The sequence below is a fragment of the Amblyomma mixtum genome, chromosome 8, assembly GCF_055824585.1.
Source record: "Amblyomma mixtum isolate Tamu chromosome 8, ASM5582458v1, whole genome shotgun sequence".
Lineage (NCBI taxonomy): Eukaryota > Metazoa > Arthropoda > Arachnida > Ixodida > Ixodidae > Amblyomma > Amblyomma mixtum.
Window position 1 is genome coordinate 25907780 of NC_143019.1, and position 27924 is coordinate 25935703.

The 27924-nt window shown below is 46.6% G+C and overlaps 3 protein-coding genes across 3 annotated transcripts in view; 2 read left to right on the forward strand and 1 right to left on the reverse strand.

Moving 5' to 3' along the window:
- LOC149331763 (membrane metallo-endopeptidase-like 1) overlaps positions 1-27924 on the forward strand; it is a 607819-nt gene that overhangs the window by 368969 nt on the left and 210926 nt on the right. The window lies entirely within an intron of this gene.
- Positions 3043-27885, reverse strand: LOC149331773 (neprilysin-1-like). The gene is made up of 5 exons (XM_089556863.1): positions 27822-27885; positions 14847-15044; positions 13099-13328; positions 10415-10558; positions 3043-3393 (listed from the first exon to the last, which is right to left on the reverse strand). Exons 2-5 carry the CDS (start codon positions 14980-14982, stop codon positions 3043-3045), a joined length of 861 nt encoding a protein of 286 aa, XP_089412989.1. The 5' UTR covers positions 14983-15044; positions 27822-27885.
- LOC149331774 (uncharacterized) lies at positions 17428-19293 on the forward strand. Its single transcript, XM_089556862.1, has one exon. The coding sequence runs from the start codon at positions 17428-17430 to the stop codon at positions 19249-19251; it is 1824 nt and encodes a 607-aa protein (XP_089412988.1). The 3' UTR covers positions 19252-19293.

Genomic DNA, 27924 nt, shown 5'->3' on the forward strand with positions numbered 1-27924 from the left:
GAGCGCGAGAACATGTCCCAAGATAACTAGCCTTGTGAATAGTCGCTGAAGAAAGAAAACCGCTGATGTCATTTCAATAGTCGAGGCTGGGTTCTCAACTAGCCAGAGCGAAACGAATACTCTTCTCCAGAAACCCGAATCTCTAAGTACGTTCTCAGGATTGTTTTCCATTGTTAGCATTGAGTCATCACGCTGGACTGCGATCCGCTGCTGTTCACGGAGGATATTTCGGATTACTAGAGATTGCTAGAAACGCATGCAGGAAGCAGCTGGTTTTAGGGGGAGCCGCTGCCGATCTGATCGTTAATTTCGTATGGGGTTCTAGAGCAGCAGTCGCCCAGCCGAAGGGGCCGGTATAAGCTGCTGCTGGCGCACTAGGCACCTTCAAGGCGCAGCCGTACGGAACAGGGGACAGAGGCGTCGCACCACAACGTACCTAATGGGTCCTGAAATGGGAACGCCGCCATGAAGAATCCGACGACAAGGCAGACACAAAGGGCTACAAAGAATAACGATGAACAACGTGGAAAATTGGGCGTGTTGGTACAGCCTTTGTCAAAAGTTTGGAGACCAGGGGGTTTGCTTCTGAACCACACTGTGTGGTTCGTAATGCATCTTCAGCACTCCAAATTTCCTGAAGGCAGGAAGATTTCTTGTCGTGCCTTCCCCACTAGGTAGGACGTCCAAGAATAACACAGGAGCCCCACTACAAGGCTTAGAAGCAAACCCCTTGGGCTCTAAAATTTTGACAAAGACTGTACATGTCTTGAACAAATAAATGGCAGCGCAAGGAGACGAGGACTAGACGAGACAACAAGGACGGCGCTGAAGTTCCAACTTTTATTGCCAACGAATCGTGCGAACATATATGCACTCTGAACAATCCAGCGTCATCGTCAGTGCATGCGGAAATATGTCAGCTCGTTATCAGAGAGAGTGATAGAAGCGGAGCTAACACATGCTTCTCCCGATTATATATCAACTCTGATTCAATGATTTCGCGCGTTACACGTTGATTATTCTTTTTTCTAATGACGGTGCTAGTAAGATCTGGGGAACATTCTTTACACGTAAGGCAGTGGGCGGCCAGAAGGGCTTCAAAATTTTTTCCTTCAAGGGCATTGAATCGGAGTTGGTATATAATCGGGGAGCAGCACGTGTTAGTTTCGCTTCTATCACTCTTTCTGATAAAGAGCTGACATATTTGCGCATGCACTAACGATGACGCCGGATTGTTCAGAGTGCATATATGTTCGCACGATTCGTTGGCAATAAAAGTTGGAAGTTCAGCGCCGTCCTTGTTGTCTCGTCTAGTCCTCGTCTCCTTGCGCTGCCACTTATTTGTTCAATAACGATGAACGCAATCTACAACCAACAACAATTCTGTCTGAAAAGAACCTTTACAAAGAAAGGTTTTTGAAGCGAAAGCTTCACTGCGGGACCTCGGGGTTCAATCGCGGACCATGCAAATTTAACCTTCAGCAGAGTTAGAGGTAAAACCATGAAAAAGATTTGGTTTTGTTTATGGGGTTTAACGTCCCAAAGCAACTCAGGCTATGAGGGACGCCGTAGTGAAGGGCTCCGGAAATTTCGACCACCTTGGGGTTCTTTAACGTGCACTGGCATCGCACAGTACACGGGCCTCTAGAATTTCTCCTCCAAAGAAATTAGAATAAGTAAATGAATCGATATTCATGACTGGGAGTCGAACCCGTGGCTGCACGAACAGATCTCCTTTAAGGGCCGCTCAGCGAGACCACTAAGCTATCGCCGCAGCCAACACGCCTCGCGTTAGACTGCACCACCCACTCGCGCTGTGCATTGGAGAGCGTCGTCTTCATCAACTTCCATCTGCTCCGTCCCGCGGCACTGCCTGCTCACCGTCGTCTTCTGCGTAGCACAAATCCATGCTTTCGCTCATATTCATGTGTAGAAAACATTCTCCGTAGTTTTTTTTTTACCTAAACTGAAAGTTCAAAGCGTCACTTGTGTTAGATTATTCGTTTCAGATATAGCCCAAAATGATGGGGTTGGCTAGGAAAGCTGCATGTTACGATCTCCTGCGACTCTATGTAGCTTTGGGATTGCAAGATCGACAGATGGCGCTGCTGTAAGCGCGGAGCTATCGGCTACTTTAGGCACAGTCGAGAACTACAGCAAAAGAAATAAAGTGTACAAACTGGCATCATCACCATCATGCCTGTTGTTACTTGTGCGCATCCGCCTTCTTGCGACATTAATTCAACGGCCGGTTATCTGGCGATTGTTGCGCCACACAGCGCGTTAAACATGTGAACACAGCGTAGACAAGAGAGGGCACGTAACAAACACTCATCTGAACTAGAATGGCGGCTGTGAGTGGCCGCGCGTGAAGTTTAGAAAGGTAAGAGGGAGGCCAAAGAAAACCATGGGGTCTGTGATCAGTTCGGTTACTTCATCTAGCACCGTGTTTTACCTATGCTAGAATTCGGCAGGCCAGACATGCAAGTACATTAACACTGACACTTAATAACAGTTGAAGAAATAGATTACAAAAATTATGACAATACCTTTCCCTAAAGTAACGCATCTTCATGGTCAGCCTTCATATTTGATGATGCTCGTCCAGGCTGCCATTTAACGGTTCTTTGAATGCTTCCTTCAAAGCTTTGGTATTTATGGACTGTTGATTTGCCACCTTTGTCAGTAATGAAAATAAAAGAATTTAGTAATCAGAACTCGACTTGCTTATTACTTTTATTTTGTGAGAACCTTCAGATGTGCCACTTTTAGTTCCTTTTTTAATGTTATCTTACCAAAATGAAAACCCTCTTGAAAGCTTAAGAGTAAATTGTAATCCATAAAAATCACATATTACAAGCACATTACAAACATCATTGGTAGAAAGTACAGAAAAAAAGACTAAAGGAATGAAGGTTAATTCGTTTTTACATTAACGATAAAAATGCAGAAGAGAGCAATTCGTTTACGTAATTTTCGAGTACAAAACTTTCGACTACAATTAATTCCAGTCGCTACGGCGTTTTTTCCAGACTCGTAAATCTACCAGAAGCTGCACTTCTGAACGGGGTTCATAGGGTCACCCCGTTTACAAGAGAACGCCTCGGCGAACTCGGGCATGTTCCTCAAGGGCACGATGCAGCGCGACCGGCTATGCCAGTATCGTCCACCTGGCGAACGCCGAGTTCCTGGAACTGTGGCGCACCGCTTGAGACAGTGCGAAACAAAGAAAATCTGCTCGGCGGTGAGGTCGACGTCTGGCAAGGTCTCGCTGCGCTCGGCGTCCGGAAGACTCCGATAGGCGGCGTAAGCTATCTGGATGCCCACGTAGTCAACGAACCCTTCCGAGTCGGTCCTCGAGTCCAGAGTTCTATCCCTTGATTCAGACTCAGCCTGCACGTTGAAATTAAATTCTGCAAGCACTGACAGCGAGGATCACACCTACCAGAGCACAACATCCTGATGCTAGTTATTTCAAAGGAACAAAGCAACGATCGGCTTCGTTGACTCAAAGCATCAACACAGCGGCCGCACGCACATACGCTCAGAGCCGACAGCAAGACAAGCTGACAGTTGTGTCCTAATACTTGCCCAGAACCGATATTGAGCGTTGAGCAAAATTTTTTTTTTTCATTGCAGACAAGAAGCTCCCAACACGTAGCGGGAAAAGTCCTGGGCGCCTGCTTGTGTATGAACATTGAAGTATAGCGTACGGAGTAGAGTCTGCGATCTTTGGTCGTGCTCTATATTGTACAGTGGCCGAAAGTCTCCACGATGGCCGAGTCGCTAGCGAAGCTGATGGCTCCGCTTTCAGTCACGTGGGTCGAAACTGCACATATAATAATCAACCCATGACTCGATCAAGCAAACGTTATAGTCAAGACTGATGTGGTGCAATGCGCCGCAGGGAAAATAGATGAATGTGTAAACTACAAGATCTATCCACCTCAGTGAGTTTTTGTTCGCCCTGCAGACTTCGTCGCCGATATAAGATGTCATTCATGGCACTGAGAAATGCTGAACTCACTCACTCCAGCTAATAACAAGTCGAAGCACTTCAACTCTGTGGTGCGTTCGCGAGTGCCGCCTTTGAAGCTATTGCTTTTTAAGGAAAGAAGGGTTTAAGCTAGTTTAAGCTATAATTAAATGCAACTTGAAGAAGAAAACAGTGCAATCATAAGCATTGAAACATTGCACCGATATTTATTACGTGGCGGAACAGACCAGTGATGACAGAATTTGATAGTAGGACATCGCTTGGACTTGTACTACCTGTTTTTTTTTTTTTAACGAACGCTACATTGGCCACGAACTTGCGATTTCGCTGTGGCGGTGCTCCGAGGAGGCACAGAGGCCGACCTTGAGCCGTTGCCTTTTATTGGTCCTCTCAAAAAAGAGGTAAAAAAAAACATAAAAGAAAGAGAGAGGATGCCTGGACCAGCAATGCTTTGCCAGGCTTAACGCCAATTCAAAATAAATGAAAAATAACTAAATGTTTCAAAGAAGAAAAAAAAGCGAAAAACAGAGCATAAAAAAAAACTCATAAGAAAAGAAAACAAAAGTCTCGTCATAGTAAGTTAGACGCAGGCAGATAGCCAAAGCACAGCGTGCAGTCCGCGAAATAAATAATAATAATAATAAAAAAAGAAAATCCAAGTCACTGCAAAGTCATTGTCACCGTAACAGTCAAAGAAAGCACTGAGAGCCGGCCACAAAATAAAGATCACAAAAATAAAAACATAATCAAGACAAAAGAAAAAAAGACCGAAGTCACAGCCACTCAGACAAGGACACAGTCACAGTCACGCAGTCAATACAGAGTCGCAGTCACACAGTCAAGGACGTAGTCACAGTCACAGTCACGCCACTACAAAGCCACCTATGCTCAATAAAGGAGCACGGGGCGCTCCGCTGTGCAAAGCTTGGGGAAGAGAGATTAGAGGAAAGAGAGAAATCAGCGTGAATAATTTGGAATTGTACTACTTATGAGGTGAACCATTTGAAGGAGAAGAGCACAAGCAGCAGGGTTTCGGAGAAGGGAGGGGTAAACAGATGGTGTGATGTCCGATGAGCAAAGAAATTTTAAACGAGAAACTAAAGAAGCAGTAACAGAACAGTCCCGGAAGTAATGACGGATATTTTCACATAACAATCCACAGGAACAGGTTGAAGACGGAGAGAGACCAAATCTTTTAAAATAGAACGGAAATCTACCATGCCCAGTAAGTAACGTTATTAGAGGATTCCTGTGTAGACGAATAAGGGGAATGTTAAGTGTATCAGGGATCCAGTTGAATAGTTCAGTGCCACCATTATTCTCGCGCCAAAAAATGCTCCATAAAAGAAGTGAAGAATGATGCAAACGGGAACGAACGCAACGGCGTGAAAGGGTAGAAATATATAAACTTCCAAACTGGCCGGCACTACCAGCAGCTTGGTCGGCTAACTCGTTTCCAAAGATTCCAGAATGACCCCGGATATGAAATAAAAGAAATGGGGCTAAAGAAGACAAACGATAGAGATCTTTCTTAATTGCAATAATAGTCGGATTGTAAGAAGTAACTGAAGACAGCGCAGAAAGCAGAGACAGAGAATCAGTGTAAAAATGAACAGGCGTAGAGGGAGGGTTGTGAATAGCATAAACAACAGCAAAGGCTACAAGCTCAGCGGCATAGGCGCTAGAGGGTGGTTCTAAAGATAGGCGGTGTACATGGTCAATATTTTGTGTTGAGCTAAGAACAACAAATGCTGCACCAGCTGAGCGAGGAGTGAAAGACCCATCGGTGTAAATATGCAGGGCACGTTGACAAGAAAAGAATACAGCTTCTTGAGAACTAAGTTGAACAAATGAAAATTTAAATTTTAATGAGGGATGGTCTGACCAGGGATCAAATAAAGGTTGAATGTGAGAGGGATCATAAAAAGTATTGCCGTACACTACGGATTGACGTAACGTGAAAAGCATAAACTCTGCGCATAACTGGTCCAGATAGATAGGCAGAGGAAGAACGTTCGCAAGAACATGAAGAGCAGCGGTTCGCGTAGTATGATAGACACCAGTAAGAGCCAGAAGGGGAATTCGTTGAAGCGATAAAACACGATCTCTTAGCCGAGAAAGGGGGCAATGAAACCACCAAGCTGGGGCTGCATAGGTAATTGTAGGCAGAATAACCTGATGATAAATTTGGCGCATATGTGAAGGAGAAACACGAAAATGGAAATGGAACCAGTTAAGGAGCTTGGTGGTAGATGCAAGAATTTTCGTTTGCAAATAATTAACATGGGGAATAAAGCTTAAGTAAGAGTCAAAGACAACACCTAATAATTTAATACTCGGTTCACACTTGAGACTGTAAGTGTCTATTCGAATAGTCGGCTTACGCTTATGTAACGCCGGAGCTCCATTAAAAAACAAAACATAAGAACACTTTTCTGGGTTTAACTGAACGCGGGACGTGGTACACCAGTTTTGGATTAAAGTTAAAACATTTGAGCCCAGCGTTGACAACTCGCGGCTAGTTTTGCCAGGGATGAGTACAATGGTGTCATCTGCATATGCCTGAATGTGGATAGGTGAGGGCACAGGAAGGTTTAGGAGATCATATAGCAAAATGTTCCAAAGCAGTGGCGAAAGTGGTGAACCCTGCGGACTGCCGAGGGAAGAAGGCACAGAAAGAGTACAAGAAGGAGATTGATAGGTCAAATGGCGGTTATGAAGGAAAGACTCCAGAAGGGAATATAGATTTCGAGGGCAACGATGCTTTCGTAAAAAATGTAAAACCAGAGGGTGCCAAACACTATCAAATGCTCCTCTGAAATCCAGAGAAATTAGAACCACAGGAATTTTTTGTTGTTTATAACTATGTAAGAACTCCCGCAAATGATATAGAGCCTGAACAGAACTGCGATCATGCGTGAAACCATACTGATTTCTATGAAGTAATTTATTTTGGCGCAGGAAGTAATACAGCCGACCATATATTAAACGCTCGAGCACCTTACCGAAAGACGAATTAATACAGATCGGTCGGTAAGAATTTGGAAGGTGCTTTGGTCTGTTCGGTTTGGGAATGAAAGTAATTCTGCCAATTCTCCATGTCTGCGGAAAGTAACCCAAGTGCAAGGCAGAATTAAAGAGGGAGACGAAAAACAAGGGATGAGCGTTAAACAAGGCGACAACAAAACGGGGAGAGATAAGATCAGGCCCTGGAGAAGACGACAAATCTAATGAATTGATGACAGCTTCGATCTCCGCAGCAGTGAACGGTAAATCTTGGACTGGGTTATTGTAAGGCTGCGCAGTAATGTCCCGAACATGAGTATGAAAAGGGAGATCGCGGGAAGAATCATCTGTAGCGACGTGAGTACGAAGGAGCAACTGTATAGCGTCAGGAAGCGTTTCAGTATATGTGCCATCAGCGTACCGTAGAGGAGGGATAATGGAAGGGCACCTGAGCTTGCCAAAAGCATGTTTATATGGCTTACCAAAGAGATATTTACGTGTAGCTGTGGAGCAGATCTCTTTTATATAACTATCATGTGTGGTTCTGATGTTAGAGCGATACTGAGCAAGAGCTTTATAATAAATTGAACGCTGAAGAATTCTCAGCTGTGGGTCTGAAATGCGTTGAAAACGGCGACGAAGAGCGCGCACACGGGACCTCTCCATGCTCAAATCAGCCGTCCACCAAATGGAACCCTCGGGAAAATGTGGTTTAACCAAACGCAAGTTTTTCTTGTAAAGTGACATAAAGGTGGCGTTAAATTTTGAGAGGACATGATCAAGAGCACACGCCGAATGAAACTGATAATTGTAAAAAGATTTGAACCAAGGCAACGAAGTTAACTGGGCAATTAAGCGGCTGGAGCTGGCTCTGGTAAGCCGCTTGAACGGCGACAACGGTTGGGAAAGAAAAGAGTATGTAATAAATCTGTGTTCGGAAAGAGATAAATCAGGAATGACTTCCCAGGAGTAGCCCTTTGCAAGCAAACTAGGTGAAGCGAGACTAATGTCAATCCAACTGGAAGCATATGGAGTTTCATAAGTTGGTAAAGAGTCCGGATTATTCAGAAGAACCAGGGCATTAGAAGCCGCAAAAGCTTCAACATGAGTTCCTCTAGCATCAGTGGTATTGCCACCTCATAAAATATTTTTTGCATTAAAATCACCGCAAATGATAATTTTGTCAGTGGGTGAAGTCTGGATACAAGTGGTGAGCAAAGCCAGAGATACTGTAATATCGGCGCGAGGCGGTACATATACTGCTACAAAAAGGAATTGATCAGTCGATGTCGAACATAAGATGGAAACAACTTCAGGAGAAATTAAAGTAGGGAAGATATCAAAGGTAGGATTGTGTAGCAATATGACACACCGAGGATTTTCGGGAGACAGGATTTTGTAAAAAGTGGAGGGAATTCCTACAAATTCGTTATGGGTATTAATATATGGATCTCCGACAGTGGTGATTGTGATATTATTGTCCAAAATATATTTAACCATCGGGGCAGTCGCACACCGGGTGTGATCCAAATTGACTTGGAGAAAATTGATGTGGTCGGGCGGAGGACACGGGGTTACATGAGGAGCGCTACGAGCCATAATTAGTGCGGGAACGGATTCTCTCCGTACGTTCACGCAAGAGTGAACAAGAGACATGCCCGGCAGGATGATCGGACGACCGACCGGCGGCCGCGCAAGGGGCGCACTGCCGTTGGGGATCCTGGATGGAAATTGGGCAGGCGGCCAAGGCATGTGACCCCGCGCAGCGGGTGCAACAAGCCTTCGAAGGGTCATTTTTCAACGTGCAAGTCGTCAAAGCGTGGCCATATTGAGCGCAATAAGTGCAGAGCGGCACATGCAGGTCTTCGCGCACCTCAACTGAAGTCCACCCGAGGGTCACGCGACGTGCCTCGCATAAACGGACAAAAGCAGGAGGATCCACCTCGAGGACGTGGACGAACTGTCCGGATTTTTGGGGAAATGAGAGTCTGACCTTACAGGAGGATGGGTCCAGATGAAGATTAGGGTTCCGGCGGTTGAGTGCCGTAACTAGGTCCTGTGGCCGCACGTCGGGGTCGACCCCTGCCAGGGGAATGTGCGGGTTCCTCTGTCGCGGGACACGGACCTTAATCGCGGTTCTAGTGGCTTCGATGCGGGTAATGGCGGCCTTGAGACGGTCCAGGTCTGCAGGGTCACTGGAGGCAACCGTGAGGGCACGAGGGGAAGGCCGAAGGGCAACAGCTCCGATTCCCTCGGCCTCGGGATCGATGTTTTCCCTAATCAATGCAGCCACCTCACGGCCGACGTCTGCTGAAGCCGCAACGGAAGTTAAAAACATCTGATGCGGCAGGGGGTTCGGTCGGGTGTTCCCAGCAGGTGGAGGCTGTGGCTGGCCAGGGGTCGCGTCCAGGGCTGAAATTCCGATGTCCCTCTGAACCGGAACAGGAGCACCACGCAGGGCATCTGCGAAAGTCCGGGGGACCAATGCCTCCTGCCTCAGGTCGCGAAGTTCCGCCTCAGCCGCGGTGACCCTAGCAGACATCTCCGCAAGCTGTACTTTAACGGCGTCCAGCTCGCGCTCTCTGGCTTCCAATGAGGTCTGCAGCGTCCTTGAAAAATTGGTCTCGGCGACCGCGCACGCAAAAAAATGCGTCGTTTGGCGGTACAGGTCGCAAACCAGAGACAGTAGGACTGCGCGAGCTGCCGGGCCTATCTTATTGTCCTTGTCCAAGATCGCTGTCATTAGCAGTTCGTGAGACCGCATGGCAACAGCGTCCGTGCCCAACTCCAAACGGGCGGGTTGAGGCGACTCCGGAAGCCTTGCTGGCTGCGAGAGACCAGGGGACCACAAGACCTGGGAGACTCCAGGTTCTACGGGGCCACAGGAGGCGCCTCCGGAATGGTGTGCAAGGGCAGGATCCTGCGGCGGTTGCTAGGCAACCGCCGCAGCTGGCGGACGCCGCGCGCTCGTCGCGCCATCTGGCATGACGTTACACCGCGCGCATCGCCGCGGAGCCGCCGCCGCCGTTTGGTATGACGTCACACCGCTTGCCTCGCCGTTGCGCTCACCTCCGCTCGCCTCGCCAGCTGTATCGCATGCCTAATAACATGTCGGAGGATTGAAAAGGAGAGCTCGCGTGCGCCGCAACTACAGTTGAGGCGGCAGTATGGACGGCGACTTAGCTTTCGCTACCTATATCCTGCATAGCCGAGCTAAGCCACTGCCAATTTGTTTCATCGCCTTTTGAGCTACTGCAACATTTTCAATAAACCAAAAACAACTTCTCCACATATTTGTGCCTGGAAAGTAACTGCTATGCGGCCTTTTGATGTAAAATGGCTTTGGCGTCTCCCCCCTCAAAAACATTATCTCAAACGCGCGCGCGTTGAACGTCCAGGCTGGTTACGTACCTGAATGTAAGACGATCGGAGGCACAGCAGTTTCGATGTGTACAGCTGCTTCGTCGGAGTGTTCTCCAAGTTGACTGGTTTAAACCGGGTGTTCACTAGTATGTGATACGCGTCAAAGGCGTGCATCAGTTCATGGCCAGCAATCTGCGAACGTCGCAGAATGGACAGCCAATAAGACACCTACTTCGAAAACGAAAAGAAACAGAGGCTGCCATGTGATCAAATGCTAGCATCATCATTATCATTATCATCATCATCATCAGCCTGACTAAGCCCACTGCAGGGCAAAGGCCTCTCCCATGTCTCTCCAACTAACCCTGTCCTTCGCCAGTTGCGGCCACAGTATTCCCGCAAATTTCTTAATCTCATCCGCCCACCTAACTTTCTGCAGCACCCTGCTACGCTTGCCTTCTCTTGGAATCGACTCCGTTACCCTTAAGGACCAGCGGTTATCTTGCCTGTGCATTACATGCCTGCCTAAGCCCACTTCTTCCTCTTGATGTGGACTAGGGTGTCATTAACCCGAGTCATTAAATGCTAGATAAACGACAAAATGGCCGCCTATCACAACACGGATCATTACTTACAGCGTTCAATCTCGCCGAAGGGCAGTTGAGGTACGTGTATATGAGATCCCTACTGAAAGTTTCCATAATGCGGGCCACATAATTCCATATATTTCCATATGAATTATATGGAGTCAGTATGAAGTGTATAGTGTCGGTGTAGACTTTATAGAAAGCGCGTATCGAAACTAAAACGAACTCCATATGAGGTCATGCACATGTTGCGGAAGTTCAATAGAAATTTTATGAAAAACTTAGACTCCATACAGAATGCATATGAACGTCTATATAATATATTGGTCCATATCATATTGACTCTATATTCTAATTATTTCTAATGAGTGAGCCGTATTAATATTTCCGAAAGGATGCTGGTTTTCGTAATGTTAGCGTGAAAGAAATTAGGTCTCAGGGCCCTGCTTTCTGTGAGTGGCGATGCTGGATACAATGTCAAGCGAAAGTTAACGGGACACAAGGAGACATTTTCAAAGAAAGGCATCCTTTAAGAAACAACGAAACTGTGGCATTGAGACATATCGTTGCCAGAAGTAACCAGGCTGCATGACTGAGGAAAAACCGGAATGGCAGCAGTGACGCTCTCTATTCGCCATCCTTCGACACCAGGGAGAGTATCCTATGTGACGGGAACATGCGCCTACGCTATCTTTATCGGACGATGATGTGTCTTCGTAGCGCGAGAAGCGGTAAGGCCATCTTTGGTTACATATGGCAATAGCGATACCATCTGTACGCCTACTAGCAGTTGTCGTTGCTCTTGCGCTATACTATACTACTATTCGTTTATACTATTCTATACATGTAAAGGTGTATATAAAGTAATCAGAATGCGCGCCTGCGTGCTTTAAGGGTTGCTAGCGTTTCAGTCTGCTCGTCGTCACTAAAGTAGTGGCTGTTTTGAGCATATGCTATTGATCCGGCACAGCTGGAACATAATTTTGGAAGGCTTGGATGAAATAGTGACATCGGATAATGGGCTTCGGGCTTCTACATTTTCTGCAAATGTACTGGTGCACTGAAGACGTTTCTTCGATGGCCGCATATAATTTGTGTTGACATCTTCCACACGCGCAACCAACACTGTCGTAGAACAGCGAAAGACAGACGCTGATTCCCACACGCACCATGGTTACGAAGAATTCATGGACAACAGAGATATTTTTTTCTCTTTCAGCTGATTAGTGGTAGGCAATCTTCCACATCTGAACGGCCCCACTGTTCTGAGCAACGATGCTAGCGCAGTTTCAGTCAGCGATAGTTCAAAACAACCTTCCCAGCTTCCGAGAATAACGACCTGAACACCGACCTCAGTGACCTCAAGCATGTGTAGACTTCACAACAGGCATTTCAGTGCGAAAGCACACATACGTTCACCAACACTGACTAAGTATCTTGTCACCGTACGTACAGTCTGTGCCAGAAGTAACCAGGCTGCATGGTTTACTTCTCATTCGTATAGTAGAGCCCTCATGGCTTCCCTAAAGATCAATAAAGTTCTTTGAAGGTGAGGAGAGTGGTTCTCCTTACCATACAGAGATTCTGAGCTTGAAAGCTGGCATAATAGCTTTAGTATACGACTGAGAACCAAACCGTGCAGCCTGGTTACTTTTGGCAAAGACTGTATGTACGTACCACATTGTGCCATTGCCTATGAACCAGGGCTACTACCCGAGCTTACCCTAGTTACTCGGGTAAGCTCGGGCAAGTTCGGGCAAGTTCGGAGGAGCGCTCGGGATGAGCAACTTGGGCCGCACAAGCCACATCGGTGGCAGCACCTGCCATCGCAGGGCAGTGGCGCATCGCTTAACCGCTGCACCAAGAGTGATATGTGGACTCCCAGGGACGTATGTCTGTAAAATTGAGAATGACCAGTTCCGCATATATGGGCATTAACTCATTACCGCTATCACTATTATCTCATTGCCTTAACGCGAAGCTTAAGTGTCTCCTCCAATATTTTTTAACTTTCGGATTGTTGCATTGCTGGTGCCAATTTCAGTTTTTTTTTTCGTTTTTACGTTTTCTCGTGGTCCTCTCGGGCTGTGCGGTCTGCTGTCAAGATCTGAACGGCTATGACGTCACATGCACGTGCAAACGTACCTGTCCAATACCTGCATAGTTCACCGCTGCTGGAGCACCGGGGATGAACACCGGCGGCTGTAGCATGGCGCCCATGATGCGCACAAGTTTCCCCCGTTGTTCGTAGTAAGCGTTCACGATGGCTGGGTCGAAGTGAGAGCTGAAATACTTCCAGTATGCGTTCACCGTCGAGATACGCAGCGCGACCAGGTAAGGAGCCGTGAAGTTCCCGCCAACATCCGGGAGGTCCTCTGCACCACCGTCGACCATCAAAGTGCCACCCATTCAACTGTACCTTAGAAACAAATGTTTTCTGTGTACATTAGTAAAAAAAGAATATAGCACGAATACAGAGCGGGAGTAGTGAATGTTTGGGTTGTTAGTCCCGCGTCTGTGTTGTTTTTGTTCGGAGAACATCCTAGCAGCGTTGAGGCCGATCGTTGTATCTCTATGCCCGAGCTACAGCCTAAGAATCCGTCGCTATACATTAACTCAGTCCCAACCGATTGGTCACAGTCAGGGCTAGAGCTATGGTGATCTCTTCCGCTGCCTGTGGTGTGTCTATGTGCGCACTGACGCACCACTGATTATCCTTCGGCGTTCGCTACTGTTACCGTCATCGCGTTTTCCTCCTTTCAGTATTTGGACGCGTTCACAAGAGATCATTACAAGTGAGTTAAAAACGGCTGGTAGCATATAACACCATCATCATCATCATCATCATCATCATCAGCCTGACTACACCCACTGCAGTACAAAGGCCTCCATGTCTTTCCTATTAACCCAGTCCTTTACGAGCTCGGCCAAAGTATACACGCAAACTTCTTAATCTCATCCGCCCACCTAACCTTCTGCCGCACCCTGCTACGCTTGCCTTCTCTTGGAATCCAGACCGTTACCCTTAAGGATCAGCGGTTATCTTGCCTTCGCATTAAATTACGTCCACACATTATGTCTATTTGGCTTGTGGTCGTATTCACATAAGCAGACTCAGTGATGGCAGTGACAAAAGTGTTTCGCTGTCTCTATTCGGATTTTGGAAGGAAAATAATTCCAAATGCTGTGACACATTCGCGCGCTGTGCATTGTGCATAGTCTTCTCCACAAACTAATACTACCATCAAACTAACATTCACACTTTAGCTATGCGGCGGTAGTGACAGAAAGATGTGCGCTGCATGTGTAGGCGTGGACTACGTTGTGGCATAAACACTGCACTAGAGCAATAAGCGTTGGCGTTGAACACACTGCCGCAGAAACGAGGCGCTGGAGCATACCCAAGGAGCACAGGTAATTGGCCCAATATTGCCAATGGATGGTTTCAATCTTGTCCATTGCAGGACGGCATTTGCTAATCAGTTTCCAATACTGGTCCAATAATCTGTGGTGCTTGGAAAGGCCTCAGGCGCACATTTGAAAAATTAGTTTTGAAGATAAAAAAGCGGAAAACCTGCATAATCGCCCTTTAAGACACGTGGCGGTGGTGTCCACTTGAAAAAGCTCTGCTTTCGCACAATATTCCGTACTTAGGGATGCTAAACCAGCCAATTTTTCCTTTTTGGCGGAGGAATGGGGAAGAGGCGTAATGTCTAAGTAAGCTGGTTGTACAAGCCCTAGTAGTTGATTTACTCAACTAAACTGTTAGTCGCCTCAAAATTGGGACAATCAGTAGAAGAATTCCTCCCGAGTAAAAGTACCCCAGCCATGGTTCAACGGATCAACGCAAAGCGTCACAGAAACAAAGAAGACGTGGGTCACAAGACACTCACGGAAGAAGCCTTCAAGTAGTGATTCCGTGCCGACCGCTTCCGGGAAGGCCAGCATAAGCTTCAGCAGCTGGGCCTTCTCAAATATCGCGCACCACGTTTGGCCCTGGATCCACTCGGTGTCGTTGAGCTTCTCCATAAGTGTTCGCTTCACATTCCCAGCCAGCCGACTGAGAGAAGCCAGCGCTGAAGGCGGCAGGTCTGAGGTGGAGCAGGCCCGTAGAAGTGACACAGAGAATGCGGCAGGTGTCATGCAAACATAATAGAGAAACACGTAGCAGGGTGTAATCGTCACTGCCAGCTACCTTCAAAAATTGACGGAAGTCCCAGTGCCCAATTTTGAAGTCAAGGTTTCCTCATTTTACTATATACAGATGCAACTCAGAAAACAAGCGGCTTTTCCCCATCTAAGGACACACTTCCAGCCAATGGCGTCGGTCGATTCTCATGAGCCTGCTAGCGCGGCAATGCAGGGTGGCAGCTATCCCTGCAATGGACGGAGGGGACTATCCCCTTTCATCTTCCGCTCTCTGCATTGTCATGAGAATCTGTCATTGTCATGAGAATCAGTTCATGAGAATCTGCCGATGCCATTGGCAGGAATAGGGAGCTTTTACGGGGAAAGCTACTTGATTCCTGAGTTGTGTCCGGCCATAGCTCTAGTATTCTATTATTTTGTGGCTAATCGCAAATATTCAACTCAGGCTATAAGCTGTGAAATGCAATGTGGCTGTTTATTGCTATCAATTATCGTCAAACGATGAGGAGGGACTTATAAGGGATGCACAGTATTTGCTCTATGTTTACGGCACACTATGCTCATAGACTAGACGAATTCGGTCTGCCTAATAACGGTTGGACACCGACTAGCTGCTGTAGCTCGTCGAGTTTGCCTTCATTGAGAGACAATCTGGAAAGAAAGCCCCAAAAACCTGACGAAACCGTAGGTGACCGTCCGCTCATGCATGTCGAAAGCAGCGAGCTCATACGACGGCTTGTTAAACACCGTTACTCTCAACCGACTTCTGTTCTGTATCAAGAGTAATAGGGCAGTAATCATTACGACCATCGTCGTGGCCAACTCCAAACTCGAGTCAGTTACGTTTTCATCTGTTGTTCTGCTCTTTGTGTGCAGACGGTGAGAAATGAGACCAAAAAAACTGGCGTTTACTCGGAATCGGACCTGTATGCCCCATGTTTGAGTCAAATTACTACAGTCGGGAGTGATTCGATTCTGCCAGACTAAGAAGTATAAAAAGAGCGATTCCGGCCTCAACTGAATAAACGCTTTATATTAAGAGCAGCTTTACGTTCAAGCGACCAGGCGACAGGCTTAAGTCATGTTAAACAATTCTGGACAAAAGCATTGTTGAGAGCGAAAAAGTTTATGAGCGCAATTTTTTGTGTCCTGTAAGATTTCACTATAACAATGAATATGCTCGCAGATTTCCCGTCGTCGGGCTTGCATTTTTTCCTATTAACGCCTTTTCTATGGACCAAAGCGATGCCCGTTGGTTTTCTATCGGAATATTAATTGCTCGACGCGATCGAAGCAAACACTATTAAAGAAAAATTTTGCTATATGTTGCATTAACGGACCATTACTTTCACTTTTTCCATAGCAGCACCTTACACGTTTCTATTATGTAAAATATTTGTCCAAAAATCTTGAAGATGCCAGCACGTTGGTCAGAGGCAAAGTTCTGTGGCCTTCACAGCACATGAGAGCTGAGCTAGAAGCGGGATTCTTTGACGTCATCCGTGCCCGAGTGCCCTGTCTCGGCTCACGACCTCTTAGTCAAGAATTTTTCTTTATACCTCCGGCAAATTTTCTCCTATCATAAATTAAGTTATAATTAAGTGACAATTATGACTAAAAATCACGTGATAAATGCAGAAATATACTGTACGATCATGTGGGTATCCTGGATACGCAGTGTTTCCGAGAACTACCCACAAATGCTTATGTTTTTACATTTTTCATATGGAACATGTATCCCTTATTTAGCCAATCTTTCTTGGTCCGTCTGCCAGTCAATTGATTGTTATCGGTTTTTTTTTTCATATAAAGACATAGCACAAAGACCATGAATGAACACAACGATATGTCTAATTCGGTGAAAGGAAGGGATAGATACGGAGTGATGCAACAGCCGCGGGACAAATAAGACTGGAACCAAAGAGAAGATTAATGAATTTTTGTCGCAATACGCGACACACACAAAACAATGCGATGTAGCTGAGGAGTGCTTCAGCGAATATCTCGCAAGTCGTGACCTTTTCACTCTCACGGGGAATTTGATTGTGCGTCCAAGAATGTTTATCCTCTCAATTACTTAAGATTGTCTCAACTTCCGGAATGACTCAAGATTCAGTACTACAAGTAACCTTTTTTTGTTGCGAAAGCAACACTACGCTAGGTGTGAGCAATGTCGCGGAGCCCCGGAAAGGCCCAACAGCGCATGCACGAGGAGCGACTGACGTCAGAGCAGCGCGGAGCCGCCGCCGACTCCTCCGCTTCGCGGGTGACTCAGAGGTGCCGTCGCAGCTCGTCGCAGCTGGTGGGCTCGGTGGCTGTGCCACGATGCAGTCATCAAATCCGCTCGTTTTCGCCACGCAGGTTTTTGCACCGCTCATCACCCAGATGCTATTCCTGTCCCTGGTTCCCGCCCCTTCGCATGCCACCTGTGCCATCGAATCCCTTCGCTTCGAATCTCCCGCCGGCCTGTCTGCACAGCGGCCTGCGGCTTCAACCTGTCCGGCAGCGCCACCGCTGCTATTCCTCGACCACCTCGACTGTCCCCGGACTCACCCAAGGTCATCGACAGCAGCAGCTACGGCGACTATAAAACCGCATCACCCGCGCTCGGCGCCCTGTGGGCTCGGTGGCTGTGCCACGATGCAGTCATCAAATCCGCTCGTTTTCGCCACGCAGGTTTTTGCACCGCTCATCACCCAGATGCTATTCCTGTCCCTGGTTCCCGCCCCTTCGCATGCCACCTGTGCCATCGAATCCCTTCGCTTCGAATCTCCCGCCGGCCTGTCTGCACAGCAGCCTGCGGCTTCAACCTGTCCGGCAGCGCCACCGCTGCTATTCCTCGACCACCTCGACTGTCCCCGGACTCACCCAAGGTCATCGACAGCAGCAGCTACGGCGACTATAAAACCGCATCACCCGCGCTCGGCGCCCTGTGGGCTCGGTGGCTGTGCCACGATGCAGTCATCAAATCCGCTCGTTTTCGCCACGCAGGTTTTTGCACCGCTCATCACCCAGATGCTATTCCTGTCCCTGGTTCCCGCCCCTTCGCATGCCACCTGTGCCATCGAATCCCTTTGCTTCGAATCTCCCGCCGGCCTGTCTGCACAGCAGCCTGCGGCTTCAACCTGTCCGGCAGCGCCACCGCTGCTATTCCTCGACCACCTCGACTGTCCCCGGACTCACCCAAGGTCATCGACAGCAGCAGCTACGGCGACTATAAAACCGCATCACCCGCGCTCGGCGCCCTGTGGGCTCGGTGGCTGTGCCACGATGCAGTCATCAAATCCGCTCGTTTTCGCCACGCAGGTCAGTAAACAATACTCTCTTTTCACGAAAAAATCGAGCAATTACTGCCTCCTGCAGCTACCGAGCCCACAGAGCTGCCTTTCCATTGCTCTTGAATGTGCTGATGTCGTGCGTGCCCTGTTGCTCTTGGCTGGCGATGTTGAATCAAACCCAGGCCCCGAAAAGGTTCTAGAGGAACTGAAGAAACTGTCTGATGGTCAGTCACAATTAATAGTCGAGGTCCAAGGTCTTAGAAATCAACTTACAACTACGGTACAAGCTATTTCTGATCTTAGTAACAGGTTATCCGCCCTAGAAATTCATTATCAAGATGTTGTAACCCTACGCACCGACATGGATACGATCTGCGCTAACACTACCCAAACAGCCAAAGAAATCAGAGGTATAGAAGCCCGTTTGGATGACGCCGAAAATCGCTCGCGACGCAACAATTTAATCTTTTACAACATTAAAGATGAGACTACATCTGAAACATACTCGGAATCTGAAGAAACAGTCCTCCGCCTCTGCCGTGATCAGTTAGATCTATCCATTGACCCTAAAGAAATTGAAAGGGCTCATCGTCTCGGACGTCATTCTCCTGAACGCATTCGACCCATAATAGTGAAATTTACATTTTTTAAAACCAAGGAGATGATTCTTTCAAATGGCCATAAGTTAAAAGGCACCGATTACAGCATAGGGGAGGACTTTTCACGCCCTGTCCGAGAAGCGCGAAGGCACCTCGTAAAGTTTGCCAAAGCTACTACCACTAAATTTTCCTTGCGCTACAAAACTTTGTGCATCGGTTCTAAACGCTATGCATTCGACGAGTCATCACAGTCTGTACACGAAATCTCATAGCATAAGTCTTATCGTCGCGCCACTACTAATCTTCCTTGTAACAGCCCTCGCGGTAAACTTCCAAATCTTCCTTTTTCTGTTATCTTTACCAACATACCTAGTTTCCTTCCCAAGCGTGAACACATTTGTAATCTTGTTTCATCATCTTCCAGCAATATACTTGTACTAACAGAAACGTGGCTAACAGACGACGTCACCGATCCGGAAGTTTTAGCTGATTTACCAAATTTTAACGTTTTCCGAAAGGACCGCAAAGGTTCACGAGGAGGAGGTGTTCTTATTGCCACTAACCAGCTGTTGCCTTGTTCTGTCATTAACATCCAATCAGAGCTTGAAATACTTTGGATAATCTGCCGTTCCGTACCACAAATCGTCATACTAGGCGTCTGTTACGGGCCCCTCCAGTAGTCCAATCTTTTCCTCAAAGTTAAGCGATAGTCTAAATCAAATAACTAGCAAATATCCCAACGCGCGCATTCTTCTTTTCGGTGATTTTAATTACCCATCCATTGACTGGCTGAACCCAACACCAACAGGCAATACTGAAATGACGAACTTTGTCGACGTTTGTTTGAATTTCAATCTCACCCAGTTAGTAACTGAACCCACACGCGTAACACATGAATCCTCCAATATCCTGGACCTCATTCTAACTAACCACCCGGAAAGTTTATCATCACTTACTTCTCTCCGCGAAATTAGTGACCACAAAGTTTTACACGCTACTTTCACCTTCATCCCCCAATCGCGCTTAACATTCCCTAAAACGATTCGCCTTCATGACAGAGCGAATTACGAAGAAATTAATAATCATTTAATAGCGTTCTTTCCAAACTTTGATACAAGTTTCGATGATCGATCAATTGAGGAAAACTGACTTATCTTTAAAACTAAAATTATAGAACTTACAGCGAAGTTTATTCCCACCATCACATTTCGTGCCAATCCCAACAAACCATGGTTCACAAAGCATTTGAAAACACTTGAAAACAAAAAGAAGAGATTTTTCCGTGCAGCTAAACGTAACCCGAGTGCATGCGCATGGAAGAAATATTACGAAGCCGAGTCAACATACCTGCAGTCTATCCATGATGCCAAACGAACATTTTTCCAAACTGACCTCCCCAAGATTCTAACAAATAACCCGAGGAAATTCTGGAAAGTATTAAACCCCGAACAGGCGCCGGTCATCACACTTGCTAACCCGCTTGGTGAGATGACCAGTGGCATTGAATGTGCTAATATTTTTAACGCCGCTTTTTCATCCGTTTTCACACACGAAACTGATATGCCACTTTGTACCGTAACTGACAACCTGAGTTCGCATATGCCTCCAATCATCTTTTCTGTGCACGGCATTATATCTATCATTGAAAATATCAAGATGTCATCTTCTGCAGGTGCTGATGATATCACCCCCAAGTTCCTAAAAAATACTTGCCATGCTTCCGCAGCGTATCTGTCAAAACTGTTTGCACAATCACTTTCCACAGGTAACATACCCAGTGATTGGAAGGTGGGGAAGGTTGTTCCGGTCTTCAAATCAGGTAACAAAGAATCACCCCTTAATTACCGTCCCATCTCTTTAACAAGTGTGCCATGTAAAATCATGGAACATGTCATTTATACTCATATAATGAACTTTCTTGACTCTATAAATTTTTTTCATCCTGCTCAACACGGTTTCCGTAAGAACCTATCGTGCGATACACAGTTGGCTATTTTCATCCATGACCTGCATGTGAACCTCGACTGTAACCTACAAACTGACGCAATATTCCTGGACTTCGCGAAAGCATTTGACAAAGTACCCCACAAACGCTTACTACTAAAACTGTCCTGGTTAAACCTTCATCCTAACATATTAAAGTGGATAAGCGAATTCCTGGCTAACCGCACCCAGTTCGTTAACGTTAATAATCAAGCCTCTAGCTCTGTTCCGGTAACATCAGGTGTCCCGCAAGGATCAGTCCTTGGCCCGCTATTATTTTTAATATACATTAATGACCTTCCAACGCATGTCTCTTGTAACGTCCGTATTTTTGCCGATGACTGTGTCATCTATCGCACTATCAACAACGCCTCTGATCAGTTCGCCCTCCAGAATGACTTAATCAGCATACAGGACTGGTGTAACAACTGGCTCATGGAACTAAACCCCAATAAATGTAAAGTCGTGTCATTTCACCGAAAACGTAATCCTGTCCTCTTCTCCTATAAAATCTCGCATGTCACGGTAGAATTAGCTCAGACTTACAAATACCTCGGAGTAACATTGTCCAATGATCTAACCTGGAACGCGCATGTCACTAAAATCATATCATCCGCTAACAGAAGCCTTGGATTCTTAAAACGACATCTACGTCATGCGCCACAAAACCTAAAATTGCTTGCCTACAAATCACTTGTCCCTTCTAAATTCGAATACGCCTCTGCTATTTGGAGCCCTAACCAAAATTATCTAATAAATTCCCTAGAATCAGTACAAAATCGAGCCACAAGATTCATACATTCGTGCTATTCATATAATGTCAGCATATCAGCACTAAAAGCAGAGGCAGGATTAACATCCCTGGCTTGTAGGCGTCGTATTACTAGTATGTGCTTGTTTCACAAATTTTATTTCAGCTCACTTCGTCGTCCTCCCTACATCAATCCGCCGGCACGCATTTCCCTCCGCATTGGTCATCCCCTTCAAGTAGCACGGCCATGTACGCGTACAACTACATTTGCATCGTCATTCTTTCCACGCTCAGCCAAGGACTGGAACAGCCTTCCACACGACATCGCCGCAATCACCTGCCCATCAACATTTGCGAACTGTTTAACTGCTACCTTTAACAGCGAATAATATTTGTATCTTACGTTCTTTCTTTGTTTATTTAATCTGATTTTTCAATGTAACCCACCCCTTATGTAATACCCCCAATCCTGGGGGCCTTTAAGGTAATAAAGTGAAGTGAAGTGAAGTGAAGCTGCGCCAGCAGTGCATTCTCCAGGAGGAGTGACGTCACACGGCGCACAGCAGCGGCGCTGGGGCCACCGCCGACTCCTCCGCTACGCGGGTGACCCAGAGGTGCCGCTGCGGTTGCGACTACCGCGCCGCTGCTCCCGACATTCTACTAGGGATGGCCATTGGTCAAACTACAGCCAATTTTCTTTACTTGCCTGGGGTTATAGTGATTCCAACTTTGCGCTTTCATATGCTATCAGTTCACTGGTGGAGACCATGTCATTATCTATCCTTTGCCTATCACTTCACACTGTTATACACTGAACTAAGCTAAGACATGATGGGGACTAGGCGTGTAAAGCATACCACGTGACTGAGTTTAGCACCTCAAGCACCACAAGCAATCGGTCCAATATTGGGAATGAATGGATTCACTCTGGTCCTTTATAGGACAGGCCTTAGCCAATATGGTTCCAATATTGAACCGATTACATGTGTTCCTTGAGACAGAACAAACCGCAACTCACAAAGCAGGATGAACAGGAGGGAAAAAAGCATCATGAACTACCGCGACGTTCGGTACATGCAACAAAATCCACACATTCTCCTAATTTCTCTGGAACAATAAAAGATCTTTTTCATACTAACAGGTGCTGAAGTAGCGCTGGGAGACAGCCAGGGGCATTACGCGGACGGTATTTTCGTAGCACAAATCCGTGACGGCGTCTTCGTGGTCGCGAAATATCCTCCGAGCCTCTGCGTTCATCAACTGGCTGTTGGAAAGCGGAAGGAGCTGGTGAAGGAGGCTCCAGAAAATCAGAAGCCGAGAATCATTGCGCGCCATGCGTTCTCGGTCTAGCAGCAGCATCACGACTGTCGTTGCGTTGTCTCGCACCAGAACGTTGTTCTTCGGTTTGAACCTGTTGGACGTTGCTTGCCCTATCTGGTGCACCCATTCATCTAGAAGAGGCCAACGCATGTGCTTTCATTAGTACTGAAAAACCCTGGTCCTCTGACCATAGTGAAGCGAACAGTTCATAGACAACGATATTTCAGGACAAACGTGCACTAATGACGCAAGGACCAGCCCGCTGCGGTGGCTTGGAGGATAGGCCACTCAGTTGCTGAGCCGGAGAACCAGGTTTAATCCCAGATGCAGCGCGTGCATTTATTAGATGCTAGCTTTACGCAAAAGGCGGCCATGTACTGCGCCATGTCTCTGCACTTGAAGAGATTCCAAGTGAACCAAATTGTTCCGGACTACTCCACTACCGCGTCCGCCTTACGAAAATTGGAAAATGGGTTTTCTGGGGAAGAAAATGGCGCAGTGTTTGTCTCACATATATCGGTGGACACCTGAACAGCGCCGTAAGGGAAGGGATAAAGGAGGGACTGAGGGAAGAAAGGAAGGAAGAGGTGCCGTAGTGGAGGGCTCCGGAATAATTTCGACCACCCGGGGATCTTTAACGTGCACTGACATCGCACAGCACACGGGCCCCTTTTTGCGTTTCGCCTCAATCGAAACGCTGCCGCCGCGGTCGGGTTCGAGCCCGGGCACTGCGGCTCAGTAGGCGAGCGCCCTAACCACTCAGCCACCGCGGCGGGTGTCCGTCGTGGACAATGTGTCGAGTCGGGTTTGCAACCCGGGAATTTGTAATTTGATCTCAAGGAACCACATTACCAGGAACCGCATCATCTTCTTCATGCATCAAGTCCGTTCGCACACTAACGATCACAGCCGAAGCTAAGCGAGGATGAAGTTTTTCTTAGAGGACAACTGCATAGGTTTTAGAAGTCGATGGGCTTAAAGGGGTCGAATGTGTAAAACTTGCTGATAAAACATGCAAAGTCATTTCGGGCTAGCATTTGAGATGTTGACGTAATCGCAGATTGAAACTAAGACGGCCGTCATGCTTCTCCGCAGTGCGCAGCTGCAAGTCGGAACTGCATCATGACGTCAACAAAGGTATTAATTGATCTCCAACGCATAAACGTTCGCTTTGAAGGAAAAAAAACGCAAACAAATGCTACCGGAGACGAAGGCCACCGACCATTGTTTGGCAGCATCCAACTAGGTGCGGCAGGGTATTGTTGGCGGCAGCGCAAATTTGAAATTTTGCCTTCCTTGACGGAACTTCTCCGCACTTCTCCGGTATTTTTAGGAGAATCCGATGATTTAATCGCCGATTACTTCACCATTTTAAATGTTGGCGGAAAAACACCTGGTAAACGTTACCTGCCCCCTATATAGATTTGAATCTTTGAATAGCGCGGAATTGCAAGCGGCGCAGTTGCTCTTTAAACGTCAGTGCAAGTGCATCCCTTTGCACTGTGCATAATTAAAAGATGCCTCCTCTAGACTAGTGTACTGGAATAGCTAACAGTCACCAAAACTAAGGGGGGCATAGGGGAATGTTTCAGCGGGCGTTTGGAGCGGTGTTGAATGTTGGGAAATTAAATGTGTGGCCATTTTTTGGCTGCAAGATTGTTGCTTAAAGAGTAGATCCATCGTGGGAGGGAACAGCGCGAAACAAAACGACGGACAAAGTAAGAGGACACAAAGATGAGCTGTTCCCTCCCACGATGTATCAGTACAAACTCACCCAGTTATCCATCCTTCTTAATGAGTAGAATAAGAACATACTTGCACCAAACGGAAGCAACACCAAATACTCCCCTACGCTTTCCTTAGTTTCAGTGAGTGTTGGTTTATGATTACTTTATGCGTAAAGAACCGCTCGTTTCCTTACCCTTGTATCCTCAGTAGCTTAACTATGGAATCGGTTCCGGCAGTATTGAGGCCGTAGGTAGCATAAACGGGTTCTCACACAGCTGTCGCCCTCATCGTTCGGTCACGTTCCACGTAACACTCGGGGAAATCTAGGACATTCTTTGTACGCTGCTATTAAAGAGGGTGGCGCTGGTGAACAGTCTCATGAATAGGTGCAACGCAATATAAATTATCAAGAAAGTAGAAAAATGAATAGCCAGCGCCTTAGCTGACCTCGTAGAGCCTCGTATGTGACATGCGGATGTAGTGCTTCAGGATCCCACTTGCAGCTTTTGGCTTCTTTATTAAGCCGAAAACCTTTAATGCCTCATTGTTGTCGACAGAAGGTTGTCAGCAGAGGTGTCACGATTTTCGGTTGGTCGAAGTGGTTATGACAGAGTGCGCGGATTAGCAGTAATGAGGTCACCCACGGATGCCTGACGCCCCCTTTTGGAGCACACGACAACTGATAAAATAGTTGTCGTCTGCTCCGACAGGGGGCGTAAGGCGTCCGTGGGTGACCACATTACATACCTCATTACTGCCAACAGAGCCATGGATACAACTGAACTCAACGAAGCAGAGAGAGAGTCGTGCTAAAGAAGCTGTCAAAGTCGGCAGCCAAAGTGTGCACTTGTAATGTGTAGTCAAAGTGTGTAGTCAAACAAAGCACTAGTACAGCACAAACAGTCTCGTAGTCAATGCCAAACAGTGCGACAGAAAAGGCTTTCGCCATTCAGCACTTTGGAGAGCCAAAGTTGCCCCTGAATTTATTCCTTCTGCTTTTAAATCAACAATCCTTGAGCCACAAAATGATTACACAAATAATTTCCCACTGACCAACACCATCAACTAAAATAAACATAGCAACGTTATCGTTTGCTTTCTTTAGGTTAGGTGACTGTCGGCTTTCTGATTACGAGCGTCATAACGCGCCCTCACTTTCCTAAGATTTTCTGCTCCTTCGCTTTAATGTTGTGAATGTGCTTTTGGGGTTGTTGCATGTCTGAAATGAACATACTGACTAGCCCCATATAACTTTCAGCGTAGGTGGCTGCACTGGAGGCTGTACACCCATGGCACAAACACAATTCACCCTTACAATTCACCCTGATTGCCGTGTCACCACCCACAAAGAGCCATGCTGTATTGAATCCAGCATAGCATGACGTTGGTTGGAAACGAACCGCATTCAAATCTATGAACTGAATGTAAAACTGTCTATGCCATCGTCTGCGTCCCGATTTTGTCGGAGCAGAAGTGAGGATAAAGGACGTGTATTGGCAGTTCGCTCTACACTAGATATATTCGCGTGATGGTAGTACATGGTGCATATTTAGTTTAGCGTCTCAAAGCGATAATTAGGCAATGAGGAATGCTTTTGCAGGGTCTCGGATTAATTTTGATCACCCTGGGTTATTTAACATTTGCCTGACTTCACACAGAAGCATGGTGTTTATTTTTTTCAGGGGTTACGAAAGGGTGTCATAATCGTACATATTTCTGATTAAAGAAAAAAATCGAGAAGCGTTGAATTCCGTGCTCAGCACAAACAATTGTGTCAATATGATGCCTAACCACAGATTTTACGCGTCTCTTGTACTGAACTGATGAATTAAAACAATGAAAGTTGGTAGATGTATACTGCATGTAAAATGCCTGGCATTAAAGGACCTCTTAAGGACCTAACGACTTTAAAAAGTGCCGAGTTAGATACCCCATCACTACGACGGAAACACTCTGATTTATCTCTGTTTCATAAACTTTGTCATCACGATCCTTGGCACAATGATTTCTTTCAGTCGCGCCCCGTCGTTTTCCCTCGCCGAGATCGCCCTTACAATGTCAAACGACCGGCATGCCACTCGGCTCATTACGCCCAGTCATTCATACCCAGAGCGATAGTTGACTGGAACGGCCTACCACCAGATATTGCTACTGAAGTTCACATCAATCAATTTCATCAAGTGTTGCGTACTCGTTATCAGAATGGGACGTCTGTGTGCTTTTCCCGCTTTGTTATTCTTGTTCAGGATTAATCGAACACCTTTTTTCCGTCTATTTCGATACTGTTTTGAAATTTTTCTCGTTTAGTGTTGCCTTTAGTATTCGGAATCCCACGTTTTTGAATTTGTTTCACTTTATTCTAAACTTGTACAATTTTGTTTTTGTGCGAATTTTCATCTCACTTCTAATATCGGCATTTGAGTATTTGCGGTGTTCTTTTACTGTTTGCTGCATTTTTTTTTTCAGAACTTGTCATTACTGTGTTTTGTGCCCCCCCCCCCCCCCCCCCCCCTGTTATAATCTCTCCCAGAGAGCCTTTAGGGTTTTATTGTAAAACAGTTTATTCGCCGGAAAGAGCTTGGTGCTACGAGGTCGCGTTAAGTGGTCGAGAGTACATAGCCCTCGACAACTTTGTCAGCCCACTCCACCGCCAGAACTTGCGTTGTGAGGTAAGAGCTAGCCAGCACGGTCTCCCACCGCTCGAGAGAAGGAGAGGTAACTAGATCACCCGGAGGTGGCTCTATTTTGCAATCCCATAGGATATGATTGTAGTTGGCTCATTGGCCGCAGTGTTTATAGTTCGCATTGTAATGATCAGGATAAATGTCGCCGAGGAGGGATGGGATGCGTATCGATCTCGTCTGTAGACGACGCCACGTAACCAGTTGTTCTTTAGCCAGGCTCTTATGTTGAGGGGCGAAACTTCTCTCTAGTTTAAAATGATTGGTTAGTTCATGGCATGTGGCCTTTAGGTTATTTGAAAAATAAATAAATAAATAAATTATTGACCTGCAGCGTATGTTAACAACGGCAAGTAATAAACCGTGAACGAGAACATACCATTTGAAACGAAACCCAGCGTGAAGATTCCGAGGATCCCCACAGTTCCAAGCGTGGGCCTGCTTCTAAGCTTCCCGAGAGTTCTAAAATGCTCCATCACTGC